Source organism: Sinocyclocheilus rhinocerous, unplaced genomic scaffold (genome assembly GCF_001515625.1).
Source record: "Sinocyclocheilus rhinocerous isolate Xijiao unplaced genomic scaffold, SAMN03320098_v1.1 scaffold715, whole genome shotgun sequence".
Lineage (NCBI taxonomy): Eukaryota > Metazoa > Chordata > Actinopteri > Cypriniformes > Cyprinidae > Sinocyclocheilus > Sinocyclocheilus rhinocerous.
Genome location: NW_015646180.1, coordinates 390,620 through 403,975, shown reverse-complemented (window position 1 = coordinate 403,975; position 13,356 = coordinate 390,620). Strand labels below are relative to the sequence as shown.

Here is a 13,356-nt window from a genome sequence, read left to right as displayed (position 1 = left end):
AAAAAAAAAAAAAAAAAATATATATATATATATATAATATGTGTTTTCAGATACAACTTGATTTGTTAATTTGTATCTAATGTCATGAGATTTAAACATTTTTGAGTTTGACTTTAAGCATCCAAATGTACATAAATATACATGCATTGCTCAGACTAAACACATTTCACTTTTTATTTTGTAAAAGGGGGACTTAAAGTATATAATTCTCTCTCCAGTCTTTCTCACACTCATTTGTTCACTGTTCCTCACGTACACCACCCTGTCAGGCCATAGCTGTTGCTGAGGCACTGACAGGTTAATAATTAAAGTTAATGAGAACACGGGGGACAAACACACTCACACTCACAGCTGTGCGGTGGTCCTGGCCGATTGCCCTAGATTGCTCGCTTTGATCACCTCCACATGGGCGACACGGCTCCTACAGGTCACGATGGTGACAACCCCATGTCACATTCCTGTGCTCTCCTCCCTCATACCTGCCTATCTGCCTTTACGTCTCTTTCATACATCTCTCCTCACTTCATTTTCTTATCAGTTCATTCCTTTTGAGTCCACCCAAACCCCCCCCCGACTCATTTTTTACTCTCAGGATGTCAAAAGATCTGCGGTCATTACCATTTTCCCTTTTTACAGCAGCACTCAAGCCATCAGGCTTTACTATAGAGTACAGTAAGCCTAATCCTTCCCAGAATGCAGCAGTCAGTCAGTCACAGAGAACACACACCGATTTCTTGTAGTCTGTGAGGAATGTTTCTTAAGCTGACATAAAAATGTGATCAAAGTTATGAGCCAGTAACACTTCGAACATAAAGTTTGGTGTGTCCAGTATTACTTTAGCTACATAAGATTGCGATTTGAAGGCCTTTTAGTGTTCCTGGAACAAGACATCAGACCCTGCAAATCCTGTATGACGTGAACTTTGTGACTCTTGTACACCCTGGAGCTGCAAGAGCAATTTTTGCATTGTAATTGTCTCGAGGGCCATCATCATGTGCTCTGACTCACTACTCTCTCATGTTAAAGAGGTCATATCATGTTTTTTTAATTACATTTTTCCCCCTGAGGTACGTTTAAAGGAATTATCCAGCCAAAAATTGAAATTCTGTCCACATTACTCACCCTCAAGTTGTTCCAAACCTGTATGACTTCCTTTCTTCTGTGAAACATGAAAGAAGAAAGTTATTCAACTCAACAAAAAAAAACAGGTTCCTACAGTTATTACTTCAAAAGTTTTTCTGCACCAACAGTCACAATTTAGTTTTCATGAGCATTTTCTACTTTTCCTTCACTTTTTTTTTTAATCAAACAGCCAATTTTTTTGCTGCTTTGTCTTTAAAATTGCGGTCACATTAGCAGACTTTTGGTGAAATTTTGCAGGCAGAAAAGTCTCTTTTCTGTTGTCATTAGCGATATACTCTATAGAGCTCAACTCACTCGGAAGTCACTTTCAAACCAATCAGCTTTATTTCAACTCTGTGAATCAGCGTGACCAACTTGAACTCATTGCGAAATCTGCGTGGGGAAATCTGGCTGTAGAAGTTAATATGTTGTTAATTTTATTTGCTTATCAGTCCATAAGTGTCCATAGCTTTCAGTCCACAGCAGTCCATTTGCATTCAAAATTATCAGTCTGTCTGAGGTTGACTCGTGGCTGTTCACAGAAAGCATTTTTGTCTGCATAATTGTCTGTCTGTGTGCACAGCATACTGATGATTGGTGTAGCCACGAGCGCCACATTTTTAAGATTTGAAATGACGTTGACCTGTAATGTAATAATGTGTGTCAAAGCTGGAATGATAAATGTGCATGGAGATAGGTTTGCTCTGATATCAGTTTCTCCATCCTGTCCTCTTTCTAGGTGAGGAACTCCTCGACTCTCCTGTTCAGCACTCTTATTACACGGATATTCGGGGTGAAGAAAGGAAAAGATGAGCACTCCAAAAATAACAGGTGTGACTTCAGTTGTTTTATGTACCACTCCCAACTATACAGTAAAAAAAAAATGAAGCTGAGAACACTTTGAGAAGACCTATAGCAACCAGTTTCATGACTTTTTTTTTTTTTAACATTGTTTAACTCAATTTTTAACTTTAATTCAACTTAGAGAAAAAAATACTTGTATCAACTTAAGTTGAAGCCTGTGCTTTAACAATTAAAGGTCTGTGCTTTCAGCGAACATACACTGAACAAAATTATAAATGCAACACTTTACACGCTGTCTGCCATCTGCCCTGTACAGTGAAAACCGGGATTCATCCGTGAAGAGAACACCTCTCCAAAGTGCCAGACGCCATCGAATGTGAGCATTTGCCCACTCAAGTCGGTTACGACGACGAACTGCATATAAATGATCTGTGGAGTATTTTGAGCTGAAACTTCACAGACACATTCTGGGGACACCAGAGACTTATATTACATATTGTAAAAAGGGGCATAATATGTCTCCTTTAAGTGCAAGGGATTATGGGTGATCAGTGATCAAACTCAGCCTGGTAGTTTGACCAAAGTTGACATTGCAAGTTTTTGCTGTTTAATATTTGAAGTTGCTCATACTAAATGGCCTAAAAGACACTTTCATGTAGAGGCAACTTATTCTACAATCGGTCAACCTTCAAAATAGAGTTCGTCTGACAGAATGGAAGTTGGAAATCTTACAGTGTATTTGTCCTGTCGAGGTGGTTCACTAGGGGGCACTGAAGTTCTGTGCTTTTTCTCCTTCCAGTCTTCTATTCCAGTCATTAATCTCTGTCATATGTTGGCCTACAGCGCATGGACACCTTCCAGCTCCTTAAATGTTCTGGATGTATCTCCTAACTCCCTGATGGCCTTTGTTTGTTTGTGTTCTGCTTCTATCCTCATTCCACGTTTATCCACCCTGGCAAAGACTTACTCTTTTGTTCGCGGTTTCAACTCTTCCCTTTTGCTGATAGCCTCAAACTCTTGACAGGCATTGGAGCTGACGCACGGGCGGTGGGGGTTAACGCACTTCAACACATGTTTATCTTTTCCGTAGTAGAGGGAATGCTAACAACATCTTGCCCAAGCACGCACAAACGTTGACGCAATTCTTGCACACATTCACACCCTCTCCATTGCTGCCGGGTTGACCATGACCTCTGATCCCTGGCCACCGCAGGACAGGGCGGGTGGGCCCTCCTACTGCGTGGCCTGCTCTGCGTCAGCTCCCTAATCTCATCCAAACCAGTGGAGCGCCAGCTGTTGCAAGAATGTCCAGATGCATTCTGGGATTGAACGCAGAGAGGTCACGGATGGAGTGAGGAATGACTAAACAGGAGTGGTGCTGACCTCGTTGAAGAACAATAATGGCTCACTCATGAGATCATGGTTTGTTATGATTAATCGGTGTGCTGATTGGACTTAATTGGAAAATTGAGGGGGCCGTAATGGCACAACCTAGTGTGCTGGAATACCTCGCACTTCAAAGAGCCCATGTGGTTCCAGGTCAGCTGACCGTGGCAATTCACTTGAAGATTACCCTGGGATTTTCTAAAGAGACGCTGAATCTTTAGTGGTCACTGAAACTGAGCTTTGTCATAATCGCACTGAAATAACGCTGACTCTTTGGTCTGGCTCAGGCGCTCTGAACACCCATAGTCGGGACCGTTTACTTCCAGGATAACCCTGCCACCAGATTGTCCGACATCTCAACGTGTTTGTCTTTAGTTTTATGTGTTTGTATGGCAGGCATCTTCATCCTGCGGATCACGCAGCTATTGCTTAATGCTATTTTGTTTATTTTATCTTCCTGTGTGCAAGCGTTTTTGTGAGTCTTGTGATTTGTGCGCTGACATGTACTTGTCAAACATTTTGACAGGCTTCTTGTTTGCAATCAGTGTGTGTACTGTGGCTATGTTCAGAATAGCATACTATCTCACTATTTCTGCAGCATAGAGTATGTGTACTGTGCACAGTATGCAAATTTTCGTTTTGCACGGAAAAAAGACTGCATTCTCCAAATTGCAAGGTGCACCCCATCTCACATACTTCTGCACTATTTTTTGCTATGAATTCACTTCATTCTAATATGCTGATTTCTTACTATCACTGTTGAAAACAGTGTTGCTTAATATTTTTGTGAAAACAGTAATACTTAAGAAAGTTTAAAAGAACATTAATTTAAAGATTTTTGTAACCATGTAAAAGTCTTTACTGTCAGTTCAAAATCTAGTTAAAACTTTCATGTTTCTTTAAAATAATTTTCACTCAGAAATTGCTAGTAATTTTCACAAATAATTACAATTACGTGTGTGTGTGTGTGTACGAGAGTAAGAGAGTTGTACAATCTTTTATTTGTTTATCAAACACACATTTGTTGAGCTTTAGTAGCTGTACTCTTCCAGATTCATTAATGTAAGTGGGGTTTGTTTATGTTTCTTGGATTGGTTTACTATCAAACATGTTTTACATTAGTTTTCATGTTTTGCGTAACTATAAAAAATATTTGACTTGATCTACTTACCATTATAACAATGATTACGGTGATGTTTTTTCTTTTTCTTTTTGTTTGTTTCTTTTTCTCATCAAATGAGTCAAATCACAGTTTTAAAAACAAATGATACACATCTTAGTTAAACACTAAAATGAAAAACAACAAAAGTCTTTAAACCATTACATAAAACAAATTTTGACGAAACAACTTCAGTTTATAAGTTTATAAACAAGACTAACAAAGTTGCTAGCATCTGATACCATCTTCTCACTCTTTAAACATTTGCCTTTGTTGTACTAACTTGTTTGACTATTTTGCTCTGCAAAAATGATACTTTTGTTAATTTGTGTTTGCTTGGTCTTATCAGAATACAGAGAGAGTTTGCTTGTTCCTCAGGCGTTTATTGGGTGACCTCAGTCATCTAGTGCACAATACAGGGAAAAAAAAAATTTGTTTCCTGTTTTCATGATCCGAATGTGCTTTACGTTACATAAACAAACTGGCTGAAGAAATACTGTAGTGTAGTGTGTGTGTGTGGTCAGCATTTGTGGTTGCAATGGCCCTATGCTTCACACTCAAATGCATTACACGTGATATGCTAACTTATATCACTTTACATTCATTTGTGAATGTAAGTAATGACAAACGGGAGTGGATAAAGACGGTTTGAGCTCGACAGCCTGCATTTATGGACATCTTGGAAGTGTTTTGTCAGGAAGACACTAATCCATACTGACGCTATGCAGGGTTGTGTTGAGCTTAACTGTAACCACATTTGCCCACGTCAGAGCTCATTTGTGTGTGTGTTGCTAGCATGCAGCATGTGGCCAGGTTGCAGACGAAGCTGACCCACCTTGTTACCATGACAGCGACCTGGCCTAAGTTCAGACCAGACTGTGTGCATTAGCGGTTGAAACAGGATGTGGTGTGTTTGTGTGTGTATTTTACATAGCTGAAGTCACAACGTGTGTTTGAAAACTTGGCTCTTGAGCTAAAGTTAGCCCTGTATAGGCTGTTTCAGTTAGACATTAAAAAAAAAGTTTTATTGGAAGGTCTATCTTAAACACAGAGGCTTAGCTAAATAAAGATACGTTTATGTGCGTCACTCACGCATACACTTTCACTGTCTGACTTGCCCTCTCTTAACACATACACATTTGTCTCGAGCGAGATTCCCAGGGTTTATTCCAGCCGCGCTGCTTTCTAAGGAATAAACAAGCCGTGTGTCCCTGCAGCGCTCCATCAGAGGCTGAGCTAATGAGAGCTTTATAGACCTGTAAAGAGCGCAGACTTTAGGAAGTGGTTTACAAACCAGACCTTTAAAGGTCTCAGTCTCTCTCTCCTCTCCTTGTGTCACTTAGGCTTTGTTCCAAAATCTAGTGAGCTGCCTACGTAGGCAGCACGTTCCTGACACAAAGGGGTTCCAAAAGGAAATGCCTTCTTTTGGCAGAATTGCATGTATCCATAGCATAGGGAATAATCCTATAATGCACTGTGATGTGAGATGACAATTACAAATATTTTTCATGGTAATATTTGAATTTGTTTACCCTGGAAAGCCTGACATATGCATTAGATCAGAAAAATCTGATTTTTTGTTTTTGTTTTTTTTGAGTATTATATGTGTTGTTTTTTTTGTTGAGTATCATATTTGATACATCAGGCTTTTATGGCTCATATAGTATGATATAGTGAGAAAGAATATGGAGCTCATACTCAAAGGAAAAAGCACCTACGTTTTATTCAGAGGCCCAAGCTGAGCAAAAATAAGCAATTTGGTGCAGCTGCTGATATTTATAATTAACTGTATTGCAGACTACTTACATTAAATGTATAGAACTCAATATCTCCCAGTAACATGTCTTGGTAGGATGATATTTAAAAGATTTTCAGATATTTTTGTATTTCTTTATTTTTAAACGTTGGTGCAATGTCTGCAGCTCTGCATGGAGGATAGACAGACGGACAGATCAATCAATTAATTTCCAACTAATCCTAAACTTTTCTTCACTGAATTGTGAAAAACTTTGTCCTCTTTTTCTGGCTCCTATTTTCTACACTGGTGAATTGCATTATTCTTGATAACTATATTTATTTATACCAGACATTTTATAACACACCGCTGCATGACATGATATCTTTATCTTAATTTCAGTCTGCTGTTACTATAGTAGCGAACGCAACATCGATTGAAGGATAAACCGCATGTCCTTATTTCACTGTTGTTATTTATATGGTGGTTAAGCAGACAGTTTGCTTCTTACATTCAGTATAACGGCATTAAAAGCAAGTCAAAGAGGGCAAGCTTTCAACTGAACTGCACACATGCATTTTAAAGATTTTCATCATGTTCTTGCTCCATCCATGCAATAAATGCACATTCTTGGAGGAGCAGGTTTTTCTAGCATATTTAATTCAACTTCTCAGGTTATTTCAATGTGTTATGACCTATTTCAGGGGTGGCCAAAATTACACTTTAAAATCAGTCAGACCTACAATTAAATATGAGGATACATATTCATGAAGATACATATTAAACCCATATTTGCACCCTTATAGTATGCAAATATTTCTGCCTTTTATCACTTATGCGATTGTCAACCTTTCAGACTGAAGCCACAATGTAGGTGTATAACATGTCTTTGTTTTCAGCTAATAAAAGAAAAATACAGTAATTTTCTGGAGTTATTTTATGTTTGGGAAGGGCTTTCTTTGCCTAAAATCTGATTGGGTGACTATGACTATATGCCAATACAAAATCACACTATTTAATTTAAAGGCATTAAATAACACATGCACAACAATTTCTGCAATATTTATATGTATTTTACATAATATTTACTAAAATAATTAGAAATATTTGAACCTAGATTAAAAATAAATCTGTAGATTAATCAAATGTATACTTTTAGATGACAACTTCTTGATTCTGTAATCCTATTGTAGCATTTTTAACATATAAAGTTAATGAAAAAACATGAATGAAGTAAACACACTAATCAAACGTACACTTGGTAATCTGGTAACCGTGTGTGCACTGGGAATCATATTTTCTCAAATATAGACCAGCTGACACTAATTTTACATGCAGTACACGGTGAATATGACATGACGGCCAAATGTATATAGCACAGCATGGTTTGAAATCAAGAATTTATAGTTAGGCTAATCTAACAGCTGGATTTGGTGAAGTTTCCAAAGTTAGATATTCAAAAACATGTTTAAAATGCATATTTGCTGGATGCAGACAGTACTGTATCTGAAAAACATAGTATAGCATTTGTCCTGTGCATGAACCCACACACAACCGTGGACATACTCTAGATTTAATCATCAGTAGGGGTCTAAACATTTCATCCATTGTTATTAAGGACGTAGCACTATCTGATCACTTCTGTATTTTCTTTGATATATTGATCTCTGCTACCACTGAATCTAGATCTGTCTCTGTCAGAAAGAGATGCATTAACGAGAACACTAGTGTGCTATTTATGGAGGCTATATCTTTAACACCAAGCATTTCTGCAGACTCTGTTGATCTTCTCCTTGATTCCTTTAACTCAAAAGTGAAGAATGTTATTGATGACATTGCTCCTTTGAAAGTCAGCAAGAAGACTGGCAGACAAAAATCAGCTTGGAGAAAATCAACAGCAGCACAGAGTATGAAAAGACAATGCAGAAAATCTGAGCGGATGTGGCGGAAGACGAAACTTGAAATCCACTATAGCATATATAAAGATAGCCTTCGTGCTTTCAATGTGGAACTAGGCAAAGCTAGACAGTCATTCTTCTCAAACCTTATAAACAGTAACTTAAACAACACTCGCACTCTTTTTGCTACTGTTGAGAGACTGACAAACCCCCCAAGTCAGATTGCCAGTGAAATGCTCTCCGACAGCAAATGCAATGAGTTTGCTTCCTTCTTTTCTGAGAAGATCAATAATATCAGGAAGGCGATTAGCACATCCCCAAGTTATGCAGAGGTTAGACAGATTCAACCACAATATCAAAAAGAAGATACTATGTCTGCTTCTGAAGAAATTGATAGCAAAATTTTGAAAGAAATAGTACAGCACCTTAAATCATCAACCTGCTATCTTGACACACTTCCCACATATTTTTTCAAAAGGGTGCTTAACTGTTTGGAAGCAGATCTCTTAGAAGTGGTGAACGCCTCACTTCTTTCTGGGACTTTTCCAGACTCCCTGAAAACTGCAGTTGTTAAACCCCTTCTGAAAAAGAGCAATCTTGATAACACCATATTGAGCAACTATAGACCAATATCAAACCTTCCTTTTATAGGAAAGATTATTGAAAAGGTAGTCTTTAATCAGCTGAACAAATACTTAAACTCAAATGGATACCTGGACAATTTTCAATCTGGTTTTCGACCGCATCACAGCACAGAGACAGCGCTCATTAAGATAATAAATGATATTCGCTTAAATTCTGAATCTGGCAAAATATCAGTGCTGGTACTACTAGATCTCAGTGCTGCGTTTGACACTGTCGATCATAACATACTACTAGAGAGACTGGAAAACTGGGTCGGGCTTTCTGGGATGGCAATCAAATGGTTCAGGTCATACTTAGAAGGGAGAGGTTATTATGTGAGTATAGGAGAGCATAAGTCTAAGTGGACGTCCATGACATGCGGAGTCCCACAAGGCTCAATTCTTGCACCGCTCTTGTTTAGCCTGTATATGCTCCCACTAAGTCAAATAATGAGAAAGAACCAAATCGCCTATCACAGCTATGCAGATGATACCCAGATTTACCTAGCCTTATCTCCAAATGACTACAGCCCCATTGACTCCCTCTGCCAATGCATTGATGAAATTAACAGTTGGATGTGCGAGAACTTTCTTCAGTTAAACAAGGAAAAAACTGAAGTCATTGCATTTGGAAACAAAGATGAAGTTCTCAAGGTGAATGCATACCTTGACTCTAGGGGTCTAACAACTAAAAATAAAGTCAGGAATCTTGGTGTGATTCTGGAGACAGACCTTAGTTTCAGTAGTCATGTCAAAGCAGTAACTAAATCAGCATACTATCATCTCAAAAACATTGCAAGAATTAGATGTTTTGTTTCCAGTCAAGACTTGGAGAAACTTGTTCATGCCTTTATCACCAGCAGGGTGGACTATTGTAATGGTCTCCTCACCGGCCTTCCCAAGAAGACCATTAGACAGCTGCAGCTCATCCAGAACGCTGCTGCCAGAATTCTGACTAGAACCAGAAAATCTGAGCATATTACACCAGTCCTCAGGTCCTTACACTGGCTTCCAGTTATATTTAGGATTGATTTTAAAGTACTTTTACTCGTTTATAAATCACTCAATGGCCTAGGACCTAAATACATAGCAGATATGTTCACTGAATATAAACCTAACAGACCACTCAGATCATTAGGATCAAGACTGTTGAGAGACTGACAAACCCCCCAAGTCAGATTCCCAGTGAAATGCTCTCTGACAGAAAATGCAATGAGTTTGCTTCCTCCTTTTCTGAGAAAATCAATAATATCAGGAAGGTGATTAGCACATCATTGTGGTCAGTCTGCACAAAATCAACAAGCTTTTTTGCTTTGCGACCCCTTTAAATACAAGATAAGCATTCGATCTACTTCAGAGCGTCCGCAAATCTTTCTACAGCGTTGTTGGCAGGGTGGCCAGAGCGATTTTTGATGCTCTCGACGGCGGCAGTGTGAACGCACAGTTAGAGGTGGTGAATGCCTTACTTCTTTCTGGGACGTTTCCAGACTCCCTGAAAACTGCAGTTGTTAAACCCCTTCTGAAAAAGAGCAATCTTGATAACACCATATTGAGCAACTATAGACCAATATCAAACCTTCCTTTTATAGGAAAGATTATTGAAAAGGTAGTCTTTAATCAGCTGAACAAATACTTAAACTCAAATGGATACCTGGACAATTTTCAATCTGGTTTTCGACCGCATCACAGCACAGAGACAGCGCTCATTAAGATAATAAATGATATTCGCTTAAATTCTGAATCTGGCAAAATATCAGTGCTGGCACTACTAGATCTAATTTTAATTGTAAATCATCTTCAAAGTTTTTAAATTCCTTGTTTTATTGTTGTGATTTATTATTTTTTATTATTTTTTTTTAATGTAAAGCACTTTGAATTACCATTGTGTACGAAATGTGCTATATAAATAAACTTGCCTTGCCTTGTCCTTCAGTTATTTGACAGAGCTGTTAAACAGAATAAACTTAGAATGAGCGCTCTTGGCTGCAAAACACTGTTAAAATAAAAGTCTTGCTTATAAAACTTATCAGCCAAATGGAAAAACTGGTTACCAGTTGATTAATGTCATTCATTTGTCATTCCTCATCTGATCTCATCTGCAATCCTGCACATACTGTAACCTTAATTTCTCTCTCTTCTCTTAACAGGATGACTCGCCGAGAGTTTTTCACTCGTTTTCCAGCCCTCTATCCCTTCCTCCTCCGTCAGCTACAGGAAGCTGCAGCCTCTGTGAACAGGTGAGAATTTCCCAACAAAAGGCCCCCTATAATATTACAGGACCCCGCAATGTGTGTGCGATTTGCGTCGGATGTTGTTAAAGAGCTGAACGATCCCAGCGTTCGCTAAATGGACCCAGTTCTTCTTCTCACCCTTCTTTAATTTCTCCGAGGCCCTTATTTAAGATCGTTTAAGTGCCCCATCAAGCCTCTTTAGACCTATTAAGCCTTTCGACCAAACTGATGGACAGATTCCTATCTGAGATTCCTCAGGTAAGTAAACCGCGTTTGGGAGTTTCGGCCATGTTGGATCCAGACCGCGCTCTTCAGCGACTGTGAGAACATGTTCGTCTCTTATCTCCCTCATTTAATTTCTCCACAGACTGATGCGCCGCTCTTCCAAATAGCACTTACATTGTGCAAGAGGCCCTTGAGCCAATATTATCTTAACATGTATCAAATTATTTTAATGCATTTTCAGTCTGGCGTTCTCTCCTTTTAGCTAAGAGTGGTCTGACTCTTTCCCACGGCCTTGTCTTTGCGTCCCGTTTGCCAAGCCAGACTCTGCAAAGCTTGTATTTTATACCTCCTATAAATGATTTCACATATAAATAAGGGTAGAGAGAAGTGCGAAGCGGTTTAAAAGTCATCAATGTCCTTGTCACCCACCAAATATGAAAGGAGCATCATGGGATGTCTGGGGGGGGAGTTTGCCGTTTAACGTGATTGAGAAGTTTTTCCTATTGAAGTTCAATCCAGAATGTTTCTTTTATCTGGAAAGCAGGCTGTAAAAAGCATGTGGGAACACTGGAATACGGTTCATCGCCCTCTTTGCAATTTGTAAACCGGTTTGCGATATGAAGATTTCACGAGCACGGATGAAATCGTGATGAATGATTGCCTCAGCTTGAGGGATTTATAACAATTTAAAACGTTTTACATGGGAAATGAGTGTCGAGAGGGTTCGGTTGGACATGCACCAGAGATGAAATGAGATGAAAAGACCAGGGCAAGTGGAGCCAAGACTGAAACTCGCTTTGCTAATCTCTCATTTTCTTCCAGTCTTATCACCTCTTCACCCTCGCTGAACTTTTTTGCTCATTTTGACGTCTTTTTCCATTCCTATGATTTATCATATTTCATTGGTTCGTTCTCGCACTCCCCTTCCAACTTTTTCTTGAATGTGCATGAGCTTTAACACTTCAGTCTCCCTGGGCTTGGAGATGATCTCAAGTTCTTGGCTGTCCCACACTGTGCCTGACTGAAATCAGACTCTAAACGCATTACCCGGGCTCTGATTAGCAAAATAGCATTTCCTGCACTCTGGCCCGGGGTCTACGGGCTCCTGGGACCCCTTGGTGGTAGGGAGTTGGGCCATGTTTGATGTAATAATGGCAAGAGTATCCACAGCTGGCAGCTGTGCCGTGGAAAGCTCACGGCGTATAGAGAACAGAACAGATTTTGGCCCTTTCAGAGTAATAGAAAGATATGAGTAATTTACATTTGTGTGTTTTCTGTCCGTTTTTTTTTCATGTGTTTGCTCTGGCTTAAGTCTTGAGTTTCCACTGGACTGTCAGAGAAACGTGCAGAAATGTAGTAAAAGAGAAAGGAAGTGAAGGGCCATTGGGTTAGTAATGGTGACCATGTGTACATGTGCTCATCTTGTCAGCTGTATGTGTTTGGAATGGCTGGTCGCTAATTCTGAAACCCTCAGCTAAAAGATCAGTTATAATATACAGGTAAGGTACATTACGTTAGTAAGTGCAGTTTAATAAGTGCTAGTTTAGTAATTAGAGAAGATATGAAGTCACATATAGGTTGGTTAAGTTAGTTCTGTTTATATGTCAGTAAGTGAAGGGCATTTAATCATTAAAGAAGTTATGAAATCACATTTAGATCAGTTCAGTTAGTAGCTTATATTTGTATCTGGAGAAAGTTATGTTATTGAAGTAAGCTATACTAGTTAGTTGGAAAAGTTATGTCACATATAGGTAAGTTAGGTTAATTCAGTTATATATGTTAGTATGAGAAGGAAGTTAAGCTAGTTACATTAGAAGTCACATACAGGTTAGTTAGGATAATTCTGTTAATTATATATGTTAGTTAATGATGGAAGTTATGCAAGGTAAGTTAGACACATTACTGTATAAAGTCATGCAGGTTAGTTCACATTAGCAAGTGGAGGAAGCTATGCTAGTAAAATAAGTAAAAGATAAGTAAGATAAGCTATAAAGTCACATACATACACAAAGTAAGTCAGTTAGGTTAGTTAATTTTGTTATATATGTTTGTAAGTAAAGAAAGTTATGTCAGTTTAGTAATTCGAGAAGTTATGAAAACACATCAAGGTAAGTTAGGCTAGTTCAGTTAGTTACTTTAGTATGTAGAGGAAGTTATTTTAGCTAACTGCATT

General features: G+C 38.6%; 1 protein-coding gene across 1 annotated transcript in view; it reads left to right on the top strand.

Moving 5' to 3' along the window:
- Nucleotides 1-13,356, top strand: part of LOC107707143 (thyroid adenoma-associated protein homolog) — a 108,704-nt gene that overhangs the window by 41,801 nt on the left and 53,547 nt on the right. The window contains exons 18-19 of the mRNA XM_016511056.1: nucleotides 1,862-1,953; nucleotides 10,875-10,964. Of these exons, the coding sequence (XP_016366542.1) occupies nucleotides 1,862-1,953; nucleotides 10,875-10,964 (182 nt within the window). The remainder of the gene's footprint in view (nucleotides 1-1,861; nucleotides 1,954-10,874; nucleotides 10,965-13,356) is intronic.